At 48.9% G+C, this 26284-nt stretch overlaps 1 protein-coding gene across 2 annotated transcripts in view; it reads right to left on the reverse strand.

Annotated features, from left to right (window-relative positions):
- Window positions 1-1786: 1786 nt before the first annotated feature.
- ethe1 (ETHE1 persulfide dioxygenase) overlaps window positions 1787-26284 on the reverse strand; it is a 62772-nt gene continuing 38274 nt past the window's right edge. For both annotated transcript variants that reach the window (XM_038813467.1, XM_038813466.1), the window contains exons 3-7: window positions 23905-24053; window positions 22334-22463; window positions 21021-21110; window positions 3532-3648; window positions 1787-2143 (exon numbers count right to left, since the gene is read on the reverse strand). In XM_038813467.1, coding sequence (XP_038669395.1) covers window positions 2079-2143; window positions 3532-3648; window positions 21021-21110; window positions 22334-22463; window positions 23905-24053 — 551 coding nt within the window. In that variant the 3' untranslated portion in view covers window positions 1787-2078. The remainder of the gene's footprint in view (window positions 2144-3531; window positions 3649-21020; window positions 21111-22333; window positions 22464-23904; window positions 24054-26284) is intronic.

The following is a 26284-nucleotide window of genomic DNA, read 5'->3' on the forward strand; positions in this document are numbered from 1 at the left end:
GTCGCATTTCTACCGGCCAGACAGAGCGCACCTGGTGAAGGCTCCCTGCGCCTTTGAGCGCCTCAGCGTGGACTTCAAAGCGCCCCTCCCTCCACCAACTGCAAAAAGTACTTTCTGAATGTGGTGGATGAGTACTCCCGGTTCCCTTTTGCCATCCCTTTGCCCCGATATGATTTCTGCCACGGTCATTAAAGCCCTCCACAGTATCTTCGCCCTGTTCGATTTCCCCACTTACCCACATCGATTGGGGATCCTCCTTTATGAGTGATGAACTGCGCCAGTTCCTGCTCAGCATGGGCATTGCCTCGATCAGGACGACCAGCTACAACCCACGGGGAAACGGGCAGGTGGAGAGGGAGAATGGGACGGTCTGGAAGGCCGTCCTGCTGGCCCTACGATCTAAAAATCTCCTGGCCTCCCGCTGGCAGGAGGTCCTCCCTGACGCGCTCCACTCCATCCGATCGCTCCTCCGCACCGCGACTAACGAAGCCCCCATGAACGTCTCTTTGCCTTCCCCAGGAAGTCCACCTCCGGGACCTCGCTGCCAACATGGCTGACAGTTCCTGGACCCGTCCTCCTTCGCAAGCACGTGCGGGCCCATAAGTCGGACCCTTTGGTCGAAAGAGTCCGCCTCCTGCATGCGAACCCGCAGTACGCCTACGTGGCACACCCCGACGGGCACCAGGACACAGTCTCCCTCCGGGACCTTCTACTCGTTGGATCCCCACCCACGGGGCCCAACCTGGAACCCCCCCCCCCCAATCGGGTTGCTGAGAGTTTACCTAGGTATCTGTATATGAGAGTAGTATTCACTACTCTCGTCTTTGTAGTAATTGATAGTGCATCACTGTACGATCTCATTGTCTGAGGGAGGGTCAGTAAAATGTAGAGAGAACTTTACTGTTTATCCAGCCAGCCTGTCCTGTATCTGTCCTGGGAGTGTCTCAGGGGGACAAGGTAGAGGGAGCTTTACTCTGTCTAACTCGGTGCTGCACCTGTTCTGGAAGTGCCTTGATGGGGACAATGTAGAGGGAGCTTTACTCTGTATCAAACCCCGTGCTGTACATGTCCTGGGAGTGTTTGATGGGGACAGTGTACAGGGAGCTTTACTCTGTATCTAACCCTGTGCTGTACCTATTCTGGGAGTATTTGATGGGTGTGGTGAATGTATTATACCAATAATCCACCAGTCTATTTGTATCTGTGTTGTTGCACTTGTATTTGTATCTGTGCCAAGCTGTTGCCCTTGTGGGCTTCTCCTATGGGCCATTGTGTGGCATTATCCATAGGGGAACATGTTGGGGCATGTATGGGCTCCGCCCATGGCTCCTCCCCTTGAAGGGAGGTATAAAGAGCAGTCCACCTGTAGGCAGTTCTCAGTATTGGTTCAGTCGCAGGCAGGCACTGTTCTAAGTTGATTAAAGCCACGGTTTACTTCTACTCATGTCTCGAGTGAATTGATGGTTGCATCAATGGGGACAGTGCAGAGGGATCTTTACGCTGTATTTAACCCCGAGCTGTACCAGTCCTGGGAGTGTCTGATGGAGACAGTGTATAGGGAGTTTTACTCTGTATCTAACCCCGTGCTGCGCCTGTCCTGGGAGTGTCTGATGGGCACAATGTAGAAGGGAGCTTTACTCTGTATCTAACCCTGTGCTGTCTGTACCTGTTCTCGGAGTATTTGATGGGGACAGTGTAGAGGGAGCTTTACTCTATATCTAGCCCCTTGCTGTACCTGTCCTGGGAGTGTTTGATGGGGACAGTGTAGAGGGCGATTTAATCTGTATAAAGTGAGATTGTCGATGATTTTATTTCAACAGTGGAAGCAATCATGTACAGTATATCCTGATTTTCATGTTCTCTCGGTGATTAAACTACAGGAAACAAATCGAATAAAGATTTAAAGGCTGGCCTGAACTTCAGGCAGGAACGTTTTTGAATTAGAATCGACGCAGCTGATGAATCATCTGATGTTTGACCTCTTTGGCCATTGTCATAGCTGGCAGCTCATTCTCTTGTGGAATGCCTGATGGTGATTGGTCAGTGAGGCCCTGCAGGTCAGAGTTACATTCTATGTCCTAGGGCCCAAGCGCAATAGGGTCATCCTGGATTCCACATCGTATATTGGCAGGAACAGCAGCGTCTGTACATTTGAGAGGCAGAGAGATGAGCAAATATTAACTAGTCAAATAGGAAGATCCTGCTGCACTGGACTGCTGCACTGTTGCAGGGTTAGTACTGAGGGAGTGCTGTACTGTCAGAGGGTCAGTACTGAGGGAGCACTGTACTGTCAGAGGGTCAGTACTGAGGGATTGCTCCACTGTCGGAGGGTCAGTACTGAGGGAGTGCTGCACTGTCGCAGGGTCAGTACTGAGGGAGTGCTGCACTGTCGCAGGGTCAGTACTGAGGGAGCGCTGCACTGTCGCAGGGTCAGTACTGAGGGATTGCTCCACTGTCAGAGGGTCAGTACTGAGGGAGTGCTGCACTGTCGCAGGGTCAGTACTGAGGGAGTGCTGCACTGTCGCAGGGTCAGTACTGAGGGAGTGCTGCACTGTCGCAGGGTCAGTACTGAGGGAGTGCTGCGCTGTCAGAGGGTCAGTACTGAGGGAGTGCGGCACTGTCGCAGGGTCAGTACTGAGGGAGTGCTGCACTGTCAGAGGGTCAGTACTGAGGGAGTGCGGCACTGTCACAGGGTCAGTACTGAGGGAGCACTGCACTGTCAGAGGGTCAGTACTGAGGGAGTGCTGCACTGTCAGAGGGTCAGTACTGAGGGAGTGCTGCACTGTCAGAGGGTCAGTACTGAGGGAGTGCTGCACTGTCAGAGGGTCAGTACTAAGGGAGCGCTGCACTGTCGCAGGGTCAATGCTGAGGGAGTGCTGCACTGTCGCAGGGTCAATACTGAAGGAGTGGGGCACTGTTGCAGGGTCAGTACTGAGGGAGTGCTGCACGGTCAGGGGGTCAGTACTGAGGGAGTGCTGCACTGTCGGAGGGTCAGTACTGAGGGAGGGCTGCACTGTCAGAGGGTCAGTACTGAGGGAGTGCTGCACGGTCAGAGGGTCAGTACTGAGGGAGTGCTGCACTGTCAGAGGGTCAGTACTGAGGGAGTGCTGCAGTCAGAGGCTCAGTATTGAGGCAGCGCTGCACTGTTGGAGTGTCAGTACTGAGGGAGGTCTGTCTGCCGTCTCGGGTGGGTGTAAAAGATCCCACTGTCACTATTTGGAAGGAGGGGAGTGTAAGGGGGGGACTTCTCCTTGATGTCCTGGTGCCAATATATATGCCTCAAGTAACATCACTGAAAAACAGACAATATGGATCAAGTCACATTTTTGTTCCTGGGATCGTGCTGTTGTAAAAGTAGCCGCTGTATTTCATACATTACAGCAGCAACCTTGCTCCAACAAATGTCCCTTGTTGGCTGGGAAAGGGTTTGGGAAATCCTGAGGGACAATAGGCGCTCGAGGAATGCAGGCTCCCTCTGCGATCACTGCAGTTATCTGTTTCGGGGCTTGAGGGAGACTGAGGGCTACTCACCAATCTGTGCAGGCTTCGGCAGATTCAGGTTGTTCATTAATTCAATAAATTCTGCTAGTGGTTTTGTAAAACGCCGGTTGTGTTTCCGCTCCTCCTCCACAGTCGTCACGGTCTGACCTTCAAACAAACAACACAGTCAAATTGGTGACCGCTGGAAGCATAAGTCTCTGTTTGGAACAGGACGAGGCCCATTCAACCTCCTCGAGCCTGTAACACAAGAACAGGGGGAGGCCCCATTCAGCTCTTTCGAACCAGTTACTCAGTAATAGGAGGGCCCATTTAGCGCCCCCCGAGCCTGTTACACAGGAACAGGAGAAGGCCCCATTCAGCACCCCCCGAGCCTGTTACACAGGAACAGGAGGCCCCATTCAGCCCTTGAATGTGTTACACAGGAACAGGAGAAGGCCCCATTCAGCCTCTTGAGCCTGTTTCACAGGAACAGAAGGAGACCCCATTCAACCCCCTCAAGTCCATTAAACAGGAACAGGAGGAGGCCCCATTCAACCCTCTCCAGGCCCAGCACACGGGAACAGGAGAAGGCCGCATTCAGCCCTATTGATCCTGTTACACAGGAACATGAAGAGGCGGTGGTATAATGGTATTGTCGCGAGACTAGTAATCCAGAAACCCAGGGTATTCATCTGGGGACCCAGGTTCAAATCCCAGCACAGCAGGTGGTTGAATTTAAATTCAATAAAATATCTGAAATTAAAAGTCTAATATTGAGATTGTCAATTGTCGTAAAAACCCATCTGGTTCATTAATGTCCTTTAGGGAAGGAAATTTGCCATCCAGACCCAAAGCAATGTGATTGACTCTTAAATGGCCTCTGAAATGGCCTAGCAAGCCACTCAGGTCTATTCAACCGCTACAAAAACACAAAAAGGGAATGCTGAAGCCAATCTGGCACGACTTTGAAAACCAGCTGTCCCTACCAGCAAAATAGCTTAATAGTAACTAATTCCATCCGGAATTAACCCAGGCACCAAAACAACAACAGCAAACCCAGTTCTGTCAACACTGAAAAGTCCTCCCTAATAACATCTTGGAGCTTTGTGCCAAGTTGGGAGAACTGTCTCACAGATTAGTTAAACAACTGCCTGATATAGTCATACTCGCAGAATCATATCTTACAGACAATGTCCCAGACATCACTATGACCATTGCTGGGTATGTCCTGTCTCACCGTCAGGACAGACGCAGCAGAGGCTTGGCACAGTGGTGTGCAGTCGGGAGGGGGTTTCTGTGGGGGTCCTCAACATTGACTCTGTACCCCATGAAGGTTTATGGCTTCAGGTCAAACATGGGTAAGGAAACCTCCTCTTCATTACAAAGTACCATCCACCATCAGCTGATGAGTCAGTACTCCGCCATGTTGAACACCACTTGCAAGAAGCACTGAGGGTGGTAAGGGCACAGAATATACTCTGGGTGGGGGGACTTCAATGTCCATCACCAATAGTGACTCAGTCGTACCACCACAGACCGAGTTGGCTGGGTCCTAAAGGACATAGCTACCAGACTGGGACTGCAGTAGAGGTGAGGGAACCAACAAGAGGGAAAAAACATACTTGGCCTCATCCTCACCTATCTGCCTGCTGCAGATGCATCGGTGACCACTGCACAGTCCTTGTGGAGACAAAGTCCCATCTTCACATTGAGGATACCCTCCATCATGTTGTGTGGCACTACCACCGTGCTAAATGGATGGGTTTCAAACAGATCTAGCAAGGCAAGACTGGGCATCCATGAGGCGCTGTGGGCCATCAGCAGCAGCAGAATTGTACTCAGCCAAACAGCATAAGCAGCAAGTAATAGATCTAAGCAATTCCATAATGAATGCATCAGATCTAAGCTCTGTAGTCCTGCGTATCCAGCAGTGAATGGTGGTGGACAATTAAACAACTCACTGGAGGAGGGGGCTCCACAAATAACCCCATCCTCAATGATGGAGGAGCCCAGCACATATGTGCAAAAGATAAGGTGGAAGCATTCGCAACAATCTTCAGCCAGAAGTGCCAAGCGAGGGCAGCACGGTGGCCTAGTGGTTAGCACAACTGCCTCACGGCGCTGAGGTCCCAGGTTCGATCCCGGCTCTGGGTTACTGTCCGTGTGGAGTTTGCACATTCTCCCCGTGTCTGCGTGGGTTTCGCCCCCACAACCCAAAAATGTGCAGCGTAGGTGGATTGGCCACGCTAAATTGCCCCTTAATTGGAAAAAATTATTGGGTAATCTAAATTTATAAAAAAAAAGAAGTGCCAAGCAGATGTTCCATCTCAGTCTCCAGTACAGCCGCAACACTGGCATCTACCAGGCAATGTGGAAAATTGCCCAGATGTGTACACAAGAAATAGGAGAAATTGAACCCAGCAAAATCCTACCCTAATAGCCAACTCTCCATCTTCAGCAAAGTGATTGAACGCATCATCAACAGTGTTGTCGAGTGGCACTTACTCAGCAATAACCTGCTCACTGACGCTCAGTTTGGGTTCCACCGGGGTCACTCAGCTCTTGACCTCATTACACCCTCGGTTCAAACATGGACAAAAGAACTGAATGCCAGAGGTGAGGCGAGTGACTGCCCTTGACATCAAGGAGTCAATGGGGTGGGCAGCACGGTGGCGCAAGTGGTTAGTACGGTTGCCTCACGGTGCCGAGGTCCCAGGTTCGATCCCGGCTCTGGGTCACTGTCCGTGTGGAGTTTGCACATTCTCCCCATGTTTGTGTGGGTTTCGCCCCCACAACCCAAAGATGTGCATGGTAGGTGGATTGGCCACGCTAAATTGCCCCTTAATTGGAAAAAATGAATTGGATACACTAAATTGATTTTTTTTAAAAAGGAGTCAATGGGAATCAGGGGGGAAACTCTCCGCTGCTTGCAGTCATACCTGGCACAAAAAAAGATGGTTATCGTGGTTGGAGATCTGTCATCTCAGCTCCAGGACATCACTGCAGGAGTTCCTCAGGGTAGTGCCTGAGGCCCAACCATCTTCAGTTGCTTCATCAATTATGTTTGATGATGACTGCATAATGTTCAGCACCATTCGTGACTCCTCAGATAATGAAGTAGTCCATGTCCAAATGCAGCAAGACGTGAACAATATCCAGGCTTGGGCTGACAATTGGCAAGTTACATTCGCACCACATAAGTGCCAGGCAATGACCATGTCCAACAAGAGAGGATCTAACCATCACCCTATGACATTCAATGGCATCACCATCGTGAATCCCCCATAATCAACATCCTGGGGGTTACCATTGATCAGAAACTGAACTGGACTAGCCACATTAATACTGTGGCAACCAGGGCAAGCCAAAGGGTAGGAATCCTGCGGCGAACAACTCCCTTCCTGATCCCCCAAAGATTGTCCACCATCTATAAGGCACAAGTCAGGAGTACAATGGAATACTGTCCACTTGCCTGGATGAGTGCAGCTCCAACAACACTCAAGAAGCTCGATACCATCCCGGAAAAAGCAGCCCCGCTTGATTGTTCCCCCTTCCACAAACATTCAAACCCTCCATCACTGACAAACAGTGGCAGCCGTCTGTACCATCTACAAGATGCACTGCAGTAAAGCGCCAAGGTTCCTTAAACAGCACCTTCAAACCCACAACCACCACCATCTAGAAGGACAAGGGCAATAGATACCTTGGAACCCCACCACCTGGAGGTTCCCCTCGAAGTCACTCACCACCCTGACTTGGAAATATATTGCCGTTCCTTCATTGTCACTGGGGCAACATCCTAGAACTCCCTCCCCAATAGCAGAGTGGGTGTACCTACACGTCAAGGACTGCAGCGGTTCAAGATGGCAACTCACCACTACCTTTTGAAGGGCAGCCAGGGATGGGCAATAAATACCAGCGACGCCCATATCCCATCAATTAATTTTTTAAAAATCATCTTCAAACCTCTCGATATGACGTGACTCCTTAATCTTCCAGACTGGAGGGTATACAATTCTGGACTATGAAACATGTCCTCGGAATTTAACCTTTTCAGCCTCAGGATCTTTCTGGTGAATCTGCCCTATGCGCCCCCCCGCCCCGCCCCGCCCCCTCACACACACACACACACACACACACACCAGTTCAATGTCTCCTTCCTGAGGGACGGGGCCCAGACTGTATGGATAAACCGGTAAGAGAGAGAGAGTCGGGCAACAGATGTAGTTGATAAGACCAGGAGCTCAGTGAGAGGGAGAGGAATGTGTCCCAACATGAAGTATGGGTATTCGCCCAGAGCAGTGTCTCAGTTCCTGAAACTATACCGAAAGTACTGTGTGCCTGGGTGGGAGGAAAGATCCTTGCCTCTGATTCCTGATGGATTGGAATTCCCCACTCGCGATCCTTCACTCGCGATCCTCCAAACTGTCACCATTAACTCATTCCTGTTCTCATTTTCAACATCAATCTCTGCCCTCACCACCATCCCTTGAAGGGGCGGTGACTCTCCCCTGTCAGTATATCTACCTTCCCTCGGGCACGGTCTGGTGGGGGGGGGGGGGGTTTGGAGAGAGAGGCTGCCCCCATTGAGACTGTCTGCCAGGTATTGGGGAATCATGAATGGTTTTCTGTTCTAAATGTGAACACACAGATGTAAAATAAGGGGGGAAAAAATGTGAGGCAATACAGTAGTGCCAACCAGAATTGAGACTCATATAGGGGAACTGTGATCGGAGGTGAGATTTTTAAGATATCGTTATGGGCTGTGTGGTGTGCTGGAATTCTTTCATAGCTTAAGTTTTGTAAACAGGGAGTAAATAAGGTGCTTAAGTCATGGCAGGAGAGCTTGCACCTGCAATACGCTCCTCCTATACTATGTGGCAAATAATGGAAGCTTCAGTTGTCCCTGGTGACTACATGGGCAGGAAGTGTGTCCAACTGCAGCTACTGGCTAACTGCATTTCGGAGCTGGAACTGAGAGTGGATTCGCTGTGGGATGTCCGCGATGCTGAGCAGGTCGTGGATAGTAAGTTCAGTGAGGTGGTCACACCACAGGTGGGGATTGAACAAGTGGAAAGACCATAGGTGCCCACCAGGCAGGGTAGAGGAAGGCAGGTAGTGTAGGAGTCCCCTGTGGCCATCCCCCTTTCTCACAGGTATACCATTTTGGATACTGTTAGTGGAGATGACTGTAGGGAAAAGCAGTGGCAGCCAACTTCAGGCCTCATGGGTGGCTCTGCTGCAGAACAGGGGAGGAGGAAGAATGTCTGGGCTATAGTGGTAGGGCATTGAACTGTAAGGGGAGCAGACAGGCATTCCTGTGGCTGCAAAAGAGACTCCAGGGTGGTATGTTACCTCCCTGGTGCCAGTGTCAGGAATGTCACTGAACAGCAACAGGGCATACTGAAGGTGGAGGGAAACAGACAGATATTGTGGTACAGATTGTCGTACCAACGATATAGGCAAGTTAAAGGGTTGAGGTCCTGGAAGCTGAATTTAGGGAGCTAGGAAGCAGATTAAAAAACAGCACCCAGATGGGAGTAATCTCTGGATTACTTCCAGTGCCACATGCTAGTGAGTATAAAAATAGAAGGTTAGTCCAGATGAATGCGTGGCTGGAAAGATGGTGCAGGAGGGAGGGCTTCAGATTTCTGGGACATTGGGACCGTTTTAGGGGACGGTGGGACCTGTACAAGGCAGACGGTTTGCACCTGAACCAAAATGGGACCAGTGTTCTTATGGGAGGTTTGCGAGTGCTGTTGAAGAAGGTTTAAACTAACTTGGCAGGGGCCTGGGATCCTGAGAGAAGGTTCAGCAGGGATAGCTGCACAGCCAAAATTAGAGGAGACAACAAGTGAGTCAGGAAGGCATAGAACAGGGGTGGGCAAACTTTTCCGTGCAAGGGCCGCATTCAGAAATTCACAATTCACAAAGGGCCGCATAGTATATTAAGTAAAATAATTACTTCACCCGGTTATGATTGTGGGCGCCTCATATAGAACATAGAACAGTACAGCACAGAACAGGCCCTTCGGCCCTCGACGTTGTGCCAAGCAATGATCACCCTACTCAAGTCAACGTATCCACCCTATACCAGTAAGTAACCCAACAGCCCCCCCACCCATTAACCTTTAAAAAAAAAATTTTTTTTTAAAATGACTTGGTGGGCCGCAGAAATACCTTTGGCGGGCCGCATGCGGCCCGCGGGCCGTAGTTTGCCCACCCCTGGCATAGAATGTCTCGACCAGTTAAGTCACAAGGGAGTTTGTCAATATTGGATGGTATTTATTTTAACACAAGGAGGCTGGCGAACAAGGCAAATGAGTTGAGAGCACAAATTAAAACATGGGAGTATGATGTCACTGTGCTCACCGACACATAGTGAGAGAGGGGCAAGATTGGCAGCTCAATATTCCAGGATACAGGATCTTCAGGCGAGATAGGGAAGGAGATAAAAGAGGGGGGGGGGGGGTCACAATTTTGATTAGGGAATCAATTACAGCAGTAAGGAAGGACGATACCTTAGAAGGCTCTTCAACTGAAGCCATATGGGTAGAACATAAAAACCAAAAAGGAGCATGACATTGCTGTAAGTGTTCTATAGGCCCCCTGAAAGTGCAAGAGAAATAGAAATGCAGATATGTAGGCAAATGTCAGAGAAAAGTAATAGTGGGGGATTTCAACTTCTCCAATATTAACTGGGGAAGCCAAAATGTGACAGGTTTAGAGGGAGTGGAATTCTTGAAATTACAAGGGAACCTTTTGAGCCAGTACGAACAAGAGAGGAGGCGGCCCTGGACTTGCGTTTCGGTAACGAAGCTGGGCAGATGGTTGACGTGTCAGTGGGGGATCATTTTGTAGACAGTGACCATAACTCTGTGAGAATCAAGATTATGGAAAAGGACAAGGATGGGCCTGAGATCAAAATTCTAAACTGGGGGAAGGCCGATTTTAACAAGGTCAGATATGATTTGGCCAGAGTGAACTGTGAGCAGATACTTTTAGCTAAATCTGGGACAGAACAGTGGAACACATTCAAGAGGAAATGGGAAGAGTGCCGGGCCAACATGTTCCAATCAAGATAAAGATTGGGACCAACAATTCCATATGGGGTGGGCGGCATGATGGCGCAGTGGTTAGCATTGCTGCCTCGCGGCGCTGAGGACGCGGGTTCGATCCCGGCCCTGGGTCACTGTCCGTATGGAGTTTGCACATTCTCCCCATGTTTGCATGGGTTTCACCCCCCCCACAACCCAAAAGATATGCAGGGTAAGTGGATTGGCCACGGTAAATTGCCCCTTATTTGGAAAAAATAAATTGGGTATTCTAAATTTTTTTTTTAAACGGTAAAAGGATAACTAGGGAAAGAGTAGGGCCCATTGAGGACCACAGTGGTAATTTGTGTGTGAAGCTAGCGGATGTTGGTATGGTTCTACATGAATACTTTGTGTTTCACTCGTGAGAAGGACAATGTGGGTATAGAACATAGAACATAGAACGATACAGCGCAGTACAGGCCCTTCGGCCCTCAATGTTGCACCGACATGGAAAAAAAAAACTAAAGGCCATCTAACCTACACTATGCCCTTATCATCCATATGCTTATCCAATAAACTTTTAAATGCCCTCAATGTTGGCGAGTTCACTACTGTTGCAGGTAGGGCATTCCACGGCCTCACCACTCTTTGCGTAAAAAACCCACCTCTGACCTCTGTCCTATATCTATTGCCCCTCAATTTAAGGCTATGTCCCCTCGTGATAGCCACCTCCATCCGCGGGAGAAGGCTCTCGCTGTCCACCCTATCTAACCCTCTGATCATTTTGTATGTCTCTATTAGGTCACCTCTTAACCTTCTTCTCTCTAACGAAAACAACCTCAAGTCCATCAGCCTTTCCTCATACGATTTTCCCTCCATACCAGGCAACATCCTGGTAAATCTCCTCTGCACCCGTTCCAAAGCTTCCACGTCCTTCCTATAATGAGGCGACCAGAACTGTACACAATACTCCAAATGTGGCCGTACTAGAGTTTTGTACAACTGCAACATGACCTCATGGCTCCGGAACTCAATCCCTCTACCAATAAAGGCCAGCACACCATAGGCCTTCTTCACAACCCTATCAACCTGGGAGGCAACTTTCAGGGATCTATGTACCTGGACACCGAGATCCCTCTGCTCATCCACACTACCAAGAATTTTACCATTAGCCAAATATTCCGCATTCCTGTTATTCTTTCCAAAGTGAATCACCTCACACTTCTCCACATTAAACTCCATTTGCCACCTCTCAGCCCAGCTCTGCAGCTTATCTATGTCCCTCTGTAACCTGCAACATCCTTCCGCACTGTCTACAACTCCACCGACTTTAGTGTCGTCTGCAAATTTACTTACCCATCCTTCTGCTCCCTCCTCTAGGTCATTTATAAAAATGACAAACAGCAACGGCCCCAGAACAGATCCTTGTGGTACGCCACTCGTAACTGAACTCCATTCTGAACATTTCCCATCAACCACCACTCTCTGTCTTCTTTCAACTAGCCAATTTCTGATCCACATCTCTAAATCACCCTCAATCCCCAGCCTCTGTATTTTCTGCAATAGCCGACCGTGGGGAACCTTATCAAACGCTTTACTGAAATCCATATACACCACATCAACTGCTCTACCCTCGTCCACCTGTTCCGTCACCTTCTCAAAGAATAATCAAAGAAATCAGGGAGAAGGACTGTAATAAAATTAAAGAGATTAACATAGACAGAGGGGAGGTTCTGGGTGGTCCAGCAAGCTTAAATGTAGACAAATCTCCAGGACCAGGTGAAATGTATCCCAAGCTTTTGAGTGAGGCAAGGGAGGAAATACAGTAGCAGGGTTGGCAATCATTTTCAATTCCTCGCTAGCCACAGGAGAGGTGCCAGAGGACCGGATGACAGTCAATGTGGTACCATCATTCAAGAAGGGAAAAAGAGATAAACTAGGAAACTACAGGCCAGTCAGTCCAACCTCAGTTGGGGGTGGGGAGTGGGGGGGAGACTATTGGAAGCAATTCTGAGAGTCACAATTCTGCATTTGGAGAGGCAGGGATTCATTAAGAACAGTCAGCCTAACGGCTTCACGTTGCACAGTGGTTAGCACTGCTGCCTATGGCGCTGAGGACCCGGGTTCGAATCCCAGCCCTGGGTCACTGTCCGTATGGAGTTTGCACATTCTCCCCGTGTCTGCATGGGTTTCACCCCCACAACCCAAAATATGTGCAGGATAGGTAGATTGGCCACCAAAAATTGCCCCTTAATTGGGAAAAAAAGAGAAATAATTGGGACTCTAAATTTATTTTAAAAAAAGAAGAGTCGGCGTGGTTTTGTTAAGGGAAGGTCATGTCTGATCAACTTGATTTGAGGTTTTTGAAGAGATGACCAGGTGCGTAGGAAATTAGGAAATGCATTTGACATAGCCAACTTGGTCTTCAGCAAGGCTTTCAGTAAGGTCCCACATGAGAGACTGATAGAGAAGGTAATAGCCCATGGGATCCAAGGAAATGTAGCAAATTGGATCCAAAATTAGCTGAGTGGCAGGAAGCAGAGGGTGATGGTGAGGGTTGTATTTCTGACTGGAAGCCTGTGTCCAGTGGGGTCCCACAGGAATCAGTGTTGGGCCCTTACTGTTTGTGGTTTATATAAATGATTTAGACATGAATGTAGGAGGGTTGATCAGTAAATTTGTGGATGATACAAAAATTGGTGGGATGATAAATAGTGAGGAGGATAGCCTTCAATTACAGGAGGATATAGACGGGTTGGTCAGATGGGCTGATCAGTGGCTAATTGAATTCAAGATGGAGAAGTGTGAGGTGATGCACTTGGGCAGGACAAACAAGGCATGAGAAACGGCAGGACAAACAAGGCATGAGAAACGGCAGGACCCTGGGAAGCACCGATCCCTTACGGTAGCAGAGCAGGAGGATACAGTGGTTAGGAAAGAACATAGAACATACAGTGCAGAAGGAGGCCATTCAGCCCATCAAGTCTGCACCGACCCACTTAAGCCCTCACTTCCACCCTATCCCCATAACCCAATAACCTCGCCTAACCTTTTTGGACACCAAGCATATGGTATATTTACCTTTATTAGCCAAGGCATAGAGTTTAAGAGCAGGGGGGTTTTGCTGGAACTGTTGGTTAGGCCACAACTAGACTATAGTGTGCAGTTCTGGAATCCACATTATAGGAGTGTAGAAGCCAGGTATTTTAAATACACTTAATATAGGTAAAAAGCTGCTTAAAGCATAAATATTAATTCCCAGTTTTAAAATGAAAGAAAACATAGTTTCCAAACTCAGTCATGAGTTTGCAACTAACACAGAAGTCTGATAAGATCATTACATTTTTCCAAGGACAAGGGTTGAATCCATGGCAACGAGGAATAAGAATGAAGGATTGCACGATTCTCACGCCGCTCGAGATTAGGTTGAATCATGTCCCATGAAAAATATACAAGCTAAAAAAAAAACATATCTTGAACTATACTGCCTTATTTTTAATAAATGGACAATTAAAACATCGAATCAAATATAATATATATATATATTTGATTCCAACATTCTCATTATAACGATTTTATAAAAGACTGAATTGAAATAGACAGTTTGAATTATATTTTCGGAGTTATGCCCAGCGTGGCATGACGAGATAACATAAGGTCTCCATTGTTGCAGTAGTGAGGTCAGCATGAGGTCTCTATTGTGGCAATAGGTAGGTCAGCATTAGACCAGTTTTGCTGGTTTTGATAAAGCACAATATTGCATTCTTTAACATACAAGCAGGCAACAACTGGAAGTAATGTTACATAGTGAAGATGGACAGCTTGCTATCAAATCAAATGTTTTTCAGTCTAACTCAAACCAATTAGGATTATATTGGGGTGTGATCGGATCGCTTAAGACAGATATGAAATAGTATATCCATGGACGATTTGGCCACCATTTTGAGAGAGAGACAGAGAGAGACAGAGAGAGAGACAGAGAGAGAGACAGAGAGAGAGACAGAGAGAGAGACAGAGAGAGCCAGAGAGGAAAGGAAGAGAATTAGAAAAGAGTTCTGTATTCATATTTCATTTTCAGACTTTGACTTCAGACTTTGACTTTTAAAGTTGTGTCCGGGCTATTGTCTCAGAAGATAATTCCTGTGATTCTTTGAAGAAAATCAAATTGTCTACAAACTACCTTTTAAATGATTTTCAAGTTGTAACCAATGAACTCCAAATAAAACAATTCTTATTTGCACCTGACAAGTTTTTAACTTGAATTTCTACTGAGTTTCAGCAATGTACAAGAACAACCGGTAACCCTGAATTGAATAAACTTCGTAATCCTAAAGATCCTTCAAGGAGGGAAGTGATTGCACTGGAAAAGGTGCAGAGGAGATTTACCAGTATGTTACCTGGGGTGGAGAGTGTTAGATAGGAAGAGTGACTGGATAGATTTGGAATGTTTTTCTTGGAGCAGAGGAGACTGAGGAGGGAAATGATTGAGATCTAAAAAAATTATGAGGGGCACAGGTAGAGTAGACAGGAACAAGGTTTTCCCCTTGGTACCGGGGTCAATGACCGGGGGCATAGATTTAAGGTGAGGGGCAGGAGATTTCGAGAGGAGGTGAGGAAAAACATTTTTACCCAGAGCGTGGTAGGTGTTTGGAATGTGCTGCGTGAAAGGGCAGTGGAGGCAGAGACCCTCAGGACATTTTAAGAATTATTTAGATGTGCACCTGCGATCCCAGGACATACAAGGCTAAGGACCAAGTGTTGGAAAATGGAAATAGAATGGTCAGGTACCTGCCAATGGGAGGGGAACAAGATCCGAATTTATCAGCATAGCGGAGCCGAGTTGGCGGGCAGCGTTGAACAAGACCAAGGCGGTGCTGTACCGTCAGCAGATCAGGTTTGGGGTGCTCTACCCGGCAAAATTATGGGTGACGTTTGAGGACCGGGAGTTTTATTTTGAGATCCCAGAAGCGGACGAAGACTTCATTAAGGGGCATAACTGGGGGAGAACTGAGTGGACGATGCTTGCGAATCGGGGTACTGGCTCTTCGTAATGGTTAGGAATATATCTGAAGTGGGAGTCGGGATTGGAAGATTTTCGCCCCTCCGATTTGGAGGGGGTAATTTTCTGGGTTTGCTGTTTACTTTTGGGATTGTACGGGGTGGTAGGGGTCAAAAGTTTATGTAGGGATGGATGTTCCCATCGCCCCTCATGTTTATGGGACTGTTTGTGTTTAGCATTTGTTTGTTTGCTTTTGGGAGAAGCTGCCTTGAGTTCTGGAGGAGTTGTTATTTGTGCGGGGGAGGGTTTGTGCGGGGGAGGGTTTGTGCGGGGGAGGGATTGTGTGGGGGAGGGTTTGTGTGGGGGAGGGTAAGACCAGCAGGGAGCCTTCTTCCTTAAGGTGAGGAATGGGGAGAGGGGGAGGGGAGGTCATTGGGAGGTGCCTTTGAGCAGGGGCTGCCACGCTAGGAAGTAATGCTGGTGAACGGAAGTGAGGTGGTGGGGGGGGGGAATGCCGAGAGGGGTGGTCGGGAAGGGGAGAGATCATTGCGACGTGGCCGGGTGTGAAAGATGACATGGTCAAGGGCAGAGAAGGGGGCCATCTGGAATGGGCTAGGTATAGGATGAATTAAGAGGGCTGGAGTTAAGTGGGGAAGCTGACAGACGGTAGAGGAGATTGGAGGCGTAAGCCTCCAGTAAGGGTGGTAACGTGGAAGGTCCAAGGACTGAATGGGCCGGTTAAAAGGTCGTGGGTGTTCGCGCATCTCAGGAGCTTGAAAGCGGAGGTGGTCTTTCTGCAGGAGACGCACCTCCGCATGAAGGGCCAGGTTAGGTTAAGGAAGGAGTGGGTCGGGCAGGTTTTCCACGGGGTTTGATTCAAAATTGAGAGGAGTGGCGATTTTAATCAGCAAAAAATGGGTTTTGTGAGTGCGAAGGAGGTGAGGGTACCGAGTGGGAGATATGTGATTGTGAGGGGGGTATTGGAAGGGGCACCGGTCTTGTTGGTAAATGTGTATGCCCCAAATTATGATGATGTGGGTTTTATGAAGGGGTTGCTGGCAGCGATCCCAGACTTGGCCACGCACCAGTTGATCATGGGAGGAGATTTTAACTTGAGTCGGGAGATTTTGGTTGGGGTGGAGGGGGCAGAGTAAGCCGGGATAGTTATCACAGACCATGCGCCCCATTAGCTGGAGATTTGGTTTAAATCGGGACGAGACCAGAGGCCGGGGTGGAGGTTTAATTTGGGGTTGTTGGCTGATGGAGGTTTTTGTGATAAGGTGCGGGCGGCGATTAAAGAGTATGTGGAGTTTAATCAGAATGGGAAGCACTGAAGGCAGTGGGAGTTATGAGGGGACAGAGGGAGCATCGGGTGGCACTCTGTACCGATGACCTCTTGCTGTTTCGGATCTGTTGGAGAGTATGGGAAGGATTATGGGCCTGCTGGGGAGGTTTGGAGGGTTCTCGGGGTACAAACTGAATGTGGGGAAAAGTGAGGTTTTCCTGGTGAATGAGCAGGGACAGCGGGCAAATTTAGGGGGGATGCCATTTACGGTAGTGAGGAATAAGTTTAGGTATTTGGGGATTCAGGTAGTGAGGGAATGGATGGGGCTCCATAAGTGGAACTTAACAAAGCTGGTGGAGGAGGCCAGGAGGCATCTCAGGAGGTGGGATACACTGCAGTTGACGTTGGCAGGGAGGGTTATTATTTTGCTGAGGTTGTTGTTTATTTTTCAGGCTCTCCCGATCTTTATACCAAAGGCCTTTTTTCAGAAAATGGACACGATCATTTCGGACTTTGTATGGGCGGGGAAGACGCCAAGGGACGGGCGGACCCTACTATAGAGGCAGAGGCAGCAGCGGGGGTTAACATTGCAGAAACACCTTCATTATTATTGGGCGGCAAATGTGGATAAGGTGCAGAGATGGTGGGAAGGAGAAGGGGTAGAGTGGGCCAGGATGAAGGAGGAATCTTGTCAGGGGTCCAGTTTGAGGGCTGTAGTGATGGCAGTGTTGCCAATGGCTCCGGGTAGGTATTCAGGAAGCCTGGTGGTGCAGTCCACGGGGAAGATATGGAATCAGGTGTGGCATGTGGCGCAGTGGTTAGCACTGGGACTGAGGCCCTGAGGACCTGGGTTCGAATCCCGGCCTTGGGTCACTGTCCGTGTGGAGTTTGCACATTCTCCACATGTCTGAGTGCATTTTACCCCCACAACTCAAAGATTATCATAGATTATCATAGAATTTACAGTGCAGAAGGAGGCCATTCGGCCCATCGAGTCTGCACCGACTCTTGGAAAGAGCACCCTACCCAAGGTCAACACCTCCACCCCATCCCCATAACCCAGTAGCCCACCCAACACTAAGAGCAATTTTGTATACTAAGGGCAATTTATCATGGCCGATCCACCTAACCTGCACATCTTTGGACTGTGGGAGGAAACCGGAGCACCCAGAGGAAACCCACGCACACACGGGGAGGATGTGCAGACTCCGCAGAGACAGTGACCCAAGTAGGAATCGAACCTGGGACCCTGGAACTGTGAAGCAATTGTGCTATCCAAAGATGTGCTGGTTAGATGGATTGGCCACGCTAAATTGCACCTTAATTGGAAAAGAAAAATAATTCTCTCCTCTAAATTTATGAAAAAAAGAAAATATGGAATCAGTTGAGGAGGCATTTTCGGGTGGAAGGGATGTAGGTGCTAACGCCGCTGTGGGAGAATCATTGATTTAAGCCGGGGCGATGGATAGTGTATATAGGAGGTGGAGGGAAGTGGGACTGGTCAAGGTGAGGGATCTGTATTTGGAGGAAGGGTTCGGCAGTCTGGAGGAGCTAAGGGAGAGATTAGAGCTGCCGAGAGGGAGTGAGTTTAGGTATCTGCAAGCTCGGGACTTCGCACAAAAGATCTGGAGGAGGTTCCCACGGTTGCCAGGATACACCCTGCTGGAGTGACTGCTGCTTCCGGATGCGGAAGGGGAGGGAAGAATTGGGGATATATACAAGTGGCTGGGGGAGAGGGGAGGCGAGTGGGTGGTGAAGATCAAGGAGAAATGGGAAAGGGACTTGGGAGGGGAGATCAATTGGAGAGTATGGAGTGAGGCACTGCGTAGGGTAAACGGAACCTCCTCCTGTGCAAGGATGAGCCTGATACAGTTTAAGGTGGTGCACAGGGTGCATATGATTCGAGCATGAATGAGTGGGCTCTTCCAGGGGGTAGCAGATGAGTGTGAGAGGTGTGGGCGGGGGCCAGTGAATCACGCACACATGTTTTGGGGTTGCAAATAATTGGGAAGATTCTGGGCGGTCTTAGCCAGGATAGTGGAGGAGGAGGTGGACCTGGACCCTTTGGTGGTGATATTTGGGGTTTCAGAGCTCACGGAGAGGAGGAAGGCTGGTGCACCATGGTTAGCACTGTTGCTTCACAGCTTCAGGGTCCCAGGTTCGATTCCTGGCTTGGGTCACTGTCTGCGGAGTCTGCAGGTTCTCCCTATGTCTGCGTGGGTTTCCTCCGGGTGCTCCGGTTTCATCCCACAATTCCTGAAAGATCTGCTTTTTAGATGAATTGGACATTCTGAATTCTCCCTCAATGTACCCGAACCGGCACCGGAATGGGCGACTAGCGGCTTTTCACAATAATTTAATTGCAGTGTTAATATAAGCCTACTTGTGGCAATAAAGATTATTATTATGTTATGGCCTTCGCCTCTCTGATTGCACAGCGGCAAATTTTGCTGGAGTGGCGTTCGGCATCGCCACCACGGGTTGCGGTTTGGTTGGGTGACCTATACGACTTCCTGCAATAGGAGAAGATAAAAGTGTGAGTTAAGGGGCTCTGCAGAGAGGTTTGAGAAAAACTGGGGGTGTTTGTAACCTTGTTTGAGGAGCTGTTCATTACAGGGGGAGGTGGGAAGGTGAAAAAGGGGGTAAAATCTGTACAGACTGTATACTTGATTGCTGGGAGGTATATCTCCCGGGGTGTTTAGTAGTAACCTGTTTTCATACACGTTTGGAATAAAATACATTTTTTTTTAAAGTTGGTGTGTGGACATGCAAATTGAGGGATTAAAGTGCGACTTTAAACCTATTGGTTGAAAATGTTGTAAGTATTACTGCTTCGCTGGATTCAGGCAGAACATTGCAGTGAATCTCACTGTGTTGTCCTCCTTGTGCACAAGCCAATAAAGTTTGATGAAAGAGTACTTGCCATGCATACCTATTAATTTCCACAGCTTCTTGAAGGTTCCACCAAGATCCCCCAGAGTGGCGGACACGGATAAATAGCATAGTGCCTCGCTAGTCAACACGGAGACCACACCGGCCTGATTTCGGCATTACAAGGTTTTGACGGAAGAAACTTCTTAAGCCTCTTGTTATGGGCCAGGGTTTAGAGAACCCCAAAGTATATCATGGAGTTCACCTGACCCACAACTTTTAATAGATTGTGGTTATGGGGAGCACATGACCCACTCTACAGGTGTGGTACAGCAGAAATGGAAAAGTATTTTTTTAAAGCAAAACAATGTTTATTCTATGAACTCAAGTTACCCTTTTTAAAACATACAGTGAAAATCTTAGCAACCATTAATTCAAATACAACCCCCAAAGAATACAACACTAAGTAATCCTTTAAGCTTTCCTTCTAACATCGATAAGACTTAAAAACATAACCTTTAACTAAAGCACATCATGTTAAAGTCACTACTAAGAGCAGTTATTAGTTTTAAATCACCAAAGGATCGATTTACATTCTTTAGACTACAGAGAGAGAGAGACTCATACACCTTCTGGCTGTGACTGCAGCTACCCATCTCTGAAAATGAAACTAAAACACACCCTGCAGCAAACAGCCTAAAACAAAAGTAAAAAGCTGACGGACAGCCCAGCTCCACCCACACTCTGACATCACAGCAGTAATAAACACCCATTTCTTAAAGGTACACTCACTACAGATATTTATATACACACCCATTTATAAACACCCATTTCTTAAAGGTACATTTCTTAAACACCCATTTCTTAAAGGTACTTTCACATGACACTCTGCTGTCCCTGAAGTGTAGGTACACCCCATGTGCTGATAGTTTTGCACGTTATGAAAGTAAAATCTCGTCCTGTTGGTTTTTCACTCATTTGATAAATGCGCTGATTTTGGCTTGTCAATCGCTGCGGGGATTGGCACAACCTTTATCCCTGACCTCCCTTCCCTGCTCCCCCATCCCCTCCTCTTCCCCCCCCCCCCTCACCCTCACGCAATGCAAAGCAATAAGGTGCCCTTTTCCCCTTCAATTTCACACCAATATCTGGTGCTTCTCGATCTGGAGGTTGGTAAATTTAAAATTTTGCACAGCCCAGAGAGTTATTATAACACCACCTCTCCGTCACCCACTCCCTAGCACCTCCCCCCCCCCCCCCCCGTGCCGACGGCGCCGCAGAATTGGCTCTACTTCCTGCTTTTAATCGATCGCTTTCTCTGATAACATGGAGAATCTCATTCACCGACCTGTATAATCATGAGCTGGGTAGAGTAAGCAATCTCCGGGGAGTGTGAAGATTTTTCCATACACGGAATTGTACAGAGTTTTCGGACAACCTGGGATGAAATTCCGAGAGAGAAGCAGAATGAGTCACGACAGGGACAAGGGAAACAGGATTTCCATGCACAGCAAGATCCCACACAGCAATTATGATAATGACGCAGATTTGTTGTTTTATTTTTTGAGTTAATGTTAGCTGAGGGCTATAGATTGGTCCCAGGACAACTGCGGGGAACTATTCCCTCAACCACATTCCCTACCACACGCCCCCACCGATCTCCCCTCCTGCCGGCTGAAAAATGCCTGTCTCCGTGCCCCACCCCACCCACCACCAGCATGCTCCAGAGTCAAACAGTTGTGGATTTGAGTCAACACTCCAGAAACATGAAAGCAACAACCAAGGAAGACAGGCAAAATGCAGTACTGAGGGAATGCTGCACTGTCAGAGGGTCAGTACTGAGGGAGTGCTGCACTGTCAGAGGGTCATTACTGAGGGAGTGCTGCACTGTCAGAGGGTCATTACTGAGGGAGTGCTGCACTGTCAGAGGGTCAGTACTGAGGGAGTGCTACACTGTCAGAGGGTCAGTGCTGAGGGAGTGCTGCACTGTCAGAGGGTCATTTCTGAGGGAGTGCTGCATTGTCAGAGGGTCATTACTGAGGGAGTGCTGCACTGTCAGAGGGTCAGTACTGAGGGAGTGCTACACTGTCAGAGGGTCATTACTGAGGGAGAGCTGGACTGTTGGAGGGTCGGTGCAGAGGAAGCGCTGCACGATCAGTAGATCAAGACTGAAAGTCTGAATTCTCATAATGAAAATATTTACACGTATCCATGTGGAAACAGGTATTGAGGCAAGAACAATCTCCCAGAGTCTTGACTGTGTGTTTGTTGATAACTCGTCTGAAGTGCAGCTTTCTGTTTCTTTGATCAGACATCACCGAGGCCCTGTCGGGTGGATGTAAATGATCAACATCCCGAAGGGGGATGGACTTTATACAAGTATTTAGAATTCTGAAAGGTTTTTGATTGGTTAGATGTAGAGATGTTTCCAATCTTGGCCGGTGGTTGGGGGAAAGACGGTTGGGGTGGCGGAGCGAAGGAGGGATCAGAACTGACAAGGGATCATCAGGATAACATAATCACCAATAAATCCAGCGGGGGGGGGGGGGGGGGGGGGGGGAGGTTTCAGGCGAAACATCTTCATTCAGAGAGTGGGGAGAATGTGGAAGGTGTTTACCTCAGAAGGATGAAAGCTGGGAACTGAGGGATGGAAATGTTTACCTTGTTGAAAGTCCGTGCGTCCACAGCCTCGAATGAGGAGAGCATCTCCTGTGAAGGCCATGGATCTGTCATTGAGGACATAGGTTAGACATCCGTCTGTGTGGCCAGGAGTAGAACGGGCCTCCAGATACTAGTCAGGGTGAGAGAAAACAAACAACAGATACAAAGGCACCTATATAAGGCACTGCAGGAGAAATCATTCCCAATCCCCTCATTCAGCAAGCACAGAATTCCAATTTTCCTGCTCCCCCAGTACACACTTACAGTTCCCATGGCGATGAAAGCTGATAGTCCGAATGCTGAAAATCTACATAGGGCCTCTCCCATAGGGCCATCTGTCGCTTGTTCTTAAGATTAGCTTTCACACAGTGATGACCTTTCTTCTGCCATTAACCATTCTGTATCTCACCCTTATGCCACTATTGGCACCTTCTTTAGTCCTTACCACCACCATGAACACTTCCTTTTCTGGTGCCTCAAATATTTTTGTGCACTTCCTCCTCAGCTCCCCCACCCCTTATCCCTGACCCTCTATTTTGCTCCACGTGTAGACCGGACCAGTAAGGATGCCAGGTAGTTCAGCCAGATTCCTCCCCTAAATGGCATTAGTGAACCAACTGAGTTTTTAACCCTCTTCAACGGTGGGACTCGAATTCGTTCCCACAGGGAGTGGGGAGAATGTGGGACTCACTCCTATGGGGAACGGGGAGAATGTGGAACTCGCTGCCATGGGGAATGGGGACAATGTGGGACTGGCTGCCACGGGGAGTGGGGACAATGTGGGAAACTCTCCCACAGGGAGTGGGGGGAATGTGGGACTCGCTCCCACAGGGAGTGGGGAAAATGTGGCATTCGCCCCTACAGGGAGCAGGGAGAATGTGGGATTCGTCCCCACAGGGAGTGGGGAGAATGTGGGACTCTCTCCCACAGGGAGTGGGGAGAATGTGGGATCGCTTCCACAGGGAGTAGGGAGAAAGTGGGATTCGCTCCCACAAGGAGTGGGGGGAATGTGGGATTCGCTCCCACAGCGAGTGGGGGGAATATGAGACTCGCTCCCACAGGGAGTAGGGAGAATGTGGGATTCGCTCCCACAGGGAGTGAGGGGAATGTGGGACTCGCTCCCACAGGGAATGGGGAGAATGTGGGACTCGCTCCCATGGGGAATGGGAGAAAGTGGGACTGACTTATGAAGAGATTCGGGAGAATGTGAGACTCGCTCCCACAGGGAGTGGGAAGAATGTGGAACTTGCTTCCATGGGAAATGGGAGAATGTGGGACTCGCTCCCAAAAGGAATGGGGAGAATGTGGGACTCGCTGCCGGAGGAGATGGGCAGAATGTGTGACTCGCTCCCACTGGGAGTGGTTGAGGTGAATAGTGTCAATTATTTAAGGGCAGATGCTGGATAAACACATGAGGGAGCGAAGAATAGAAGAAAATGGGGACGGGGTGAGATGAGAGTGTGTTGGGGAGGAGGAGGCTCGTGTGGAGCAGGGTTGCCAGCACAGAGTAGAGGAGCCTATAGGCCTCTTTCTGTGGAGGAAATACTCTCCACCTTTTATGATTTACTTACAAACTCGCCAAAGTTGATGGTGTCGCCCTCCTGGATGTATATATCGGCCAGGGCACCACTGTCCTTTGCTATAACACTCCGACATCCAGTTAGAATCTTCTTCAGGAGGCCTGTGCCAGTCACATGATCTGCATGGCAGTGTGTATTGGCTGCAGACAGAACAATGAGATCAATCACGTGAATCACACCCCAATTTCCATGATTGGCGAGACGGGCAGTTCGAGGAACACGTGAATGGTACACAGGTCTTGTGTGCTCTTCTGCACCTTCCTGCCACCTTGAAGTGTTTCAGTCAGGTCCATTTATTTTACACGTGAATCCACTGTCGTAACTTGGGAAACTCAACAGCCAACTGCGCACAGTGAGATCCCACTAACAGGAGTATGACAATGACCCAGATCACCTGTTTTATTTTTAGGCCATGTTGGTTGAAGGATAAATATTGGCCCCCAGGACACCGGCGAGAATTCCACTCACTTCACCGCCCCCCATTCTTCTTCCAAATAGTGACTGTGGAATCTTTCTCATACCACCCAGAGGGTAGATGGTGGGGGGCAGTGGCGGAGGGAGTTTGGGCCTTGGATTAACATACACATCCTATTAGGAACAGCAGGGACCCCAATAACCATTCCCTGGGGAGCTCCACCACATGCATTCCACTGGCCTGAGAAACATCCCTGAACAACTGCTCCCTGGTTCCCTTTCACTCAGTCAATTCTGTACCAATGACCAAGCCAGGACTTGGGTAAGGTAAGCAGGTAGAATGGTTCAGGTGGTTGTTGGGCAAGATGGGGGAGGGGAATGGGGTTGTAAGGTGATTCATGCATGGGGAGGTGATGGGGTTTGGTTGGTGGTCAAGGGGTGTTGGGAGTTGCAGAGGGTAATTGGAGGGTGGAGGGAGATGGCAGGTGCCTGGCGTCGGGGGTGGCTGAAGGATGGAGGCTCAGGAATTGGGGTCGGCAAGGTAGTTTGGACATTGCGGGGCCTAGTTGAGGGGATAGGCGGGTGGCGCGTGTTGTCAGGTGATCGGGGATGGTGGGAGTGGTCAGAGTTCAAAGGGGACGGTGGGAGTGGTCAGAGTTCAGAGGGGACGGTGGGAGTGGTCAGAGTTCAGAGGGGACGGTGGGAGTGGTCAGAATTCAGAGGGGACTGTGGGAGTGGTCTGAGTTCAGAGGAGACGGTGGGAGTGGTCAGAGTTCAGAGGGGACGGTGGGAGTGGTCAGAGTTCAGACGGGACGGTGGGAGTGGTCATAGTTTAGAGGGGACGGTGGGAGTGGTCAGAGTTCAGAGGAGACGGTGGGAGTGATCAGGTGGCAGAGAGGATCGGGATTTCCAAAAAGCATTTTCCGAGATAACACACTAAAGGCTACTATCAGTGGGAAGGCAGGTGATAAGGATGACACACAGAGTCTACAGAGGGAAAAAGACAGTTTAGGTGGGTGGCCAACATCTTGGGAGATGGAATAGAACATTGGAAAGTGTAAAGTATGAAGATTGCAGAAAACTGCAGCTCAGAGGGATTTGGGGGACCTTGTGCATAAATCACAAAAAGCTAGCATGCAAATTCAGCAGGTAATTAGGAAGGCAAATGGATTGTTGGCCTTTTTTTTCAAGGAAATTGAGTATAAAAATAGGGAAGTCCTCTAAAACTATACAAGACGTTAGTTAGACAACACCTGGAATATACTGTGAACAGTTTGGGTCCCTTTATCTAAGGAACTATATACTGGCATTGGGGACAGTCCAGAGAAGCTTCACTAGGTTGATCCTGAATTTGGAGAGATTTTCTTATGAGGAAAGGTTGAGTAGATTTTGAGTTTAGAAGAATGAGAGGGTACCTTAATGAGATATAGGATTCTCAGGTGGTTTAACAGGGTCGATGCTGAGAAAATGTTTCCTCTTGTGGGGGAGTCTCGGACCAGGGGGAATAATCTCAGAGTAAGAGGGTCACCCATTTCAGACAAAGGTGAGAAGGAATGTCTTCTCTCAGAGGGTAGTCAATCCGTTGAATTCTTTACCGCAGAGAGCTGTGAAGGCGGAGTCTTTTGGGTCAGTAGGTCCATTTGGGTAGTCGCGGGAGGGTGGGGGGGGGGGGAGTAGTCATATAATCGGTGGGGCTTGGTGGCAGGTAGTCATGTCGTCAGGGGAGGGGAGGGTCAACAAGGGCAACAACTTTTCTTGCTCCCTCCCCCCTCACACGCCCACCTTAGGTTGTGTACCGTGCCCAAGGAAACGTGGCATTATACTGGCAGGGGTGCCTGCAGCCCATGAGCATAAAGCCCCGCTCCAGGCAAGAATCACGGCCGTCAGAAGATGGAGCTGAGAGAAGAGGTTAACGTTGAAAACAACAAGTATGAATGAGTTAACAGTGATAGTATGA

This window comes from Scyliorhinus canicula, chromosome 12 (genome assembly GCF_902713615.1).
Source record: "Scyliorhinus canicula chromosome 12, sScyCan1.1, whole genome shotgun sequence".
NCBI lineage: Eukaryota > Metazoa > Chordata > Chondrichthyes > Carcharhiniformes > Scyliorhinidae > Scyliorhinus > Scyliorhinus canicula.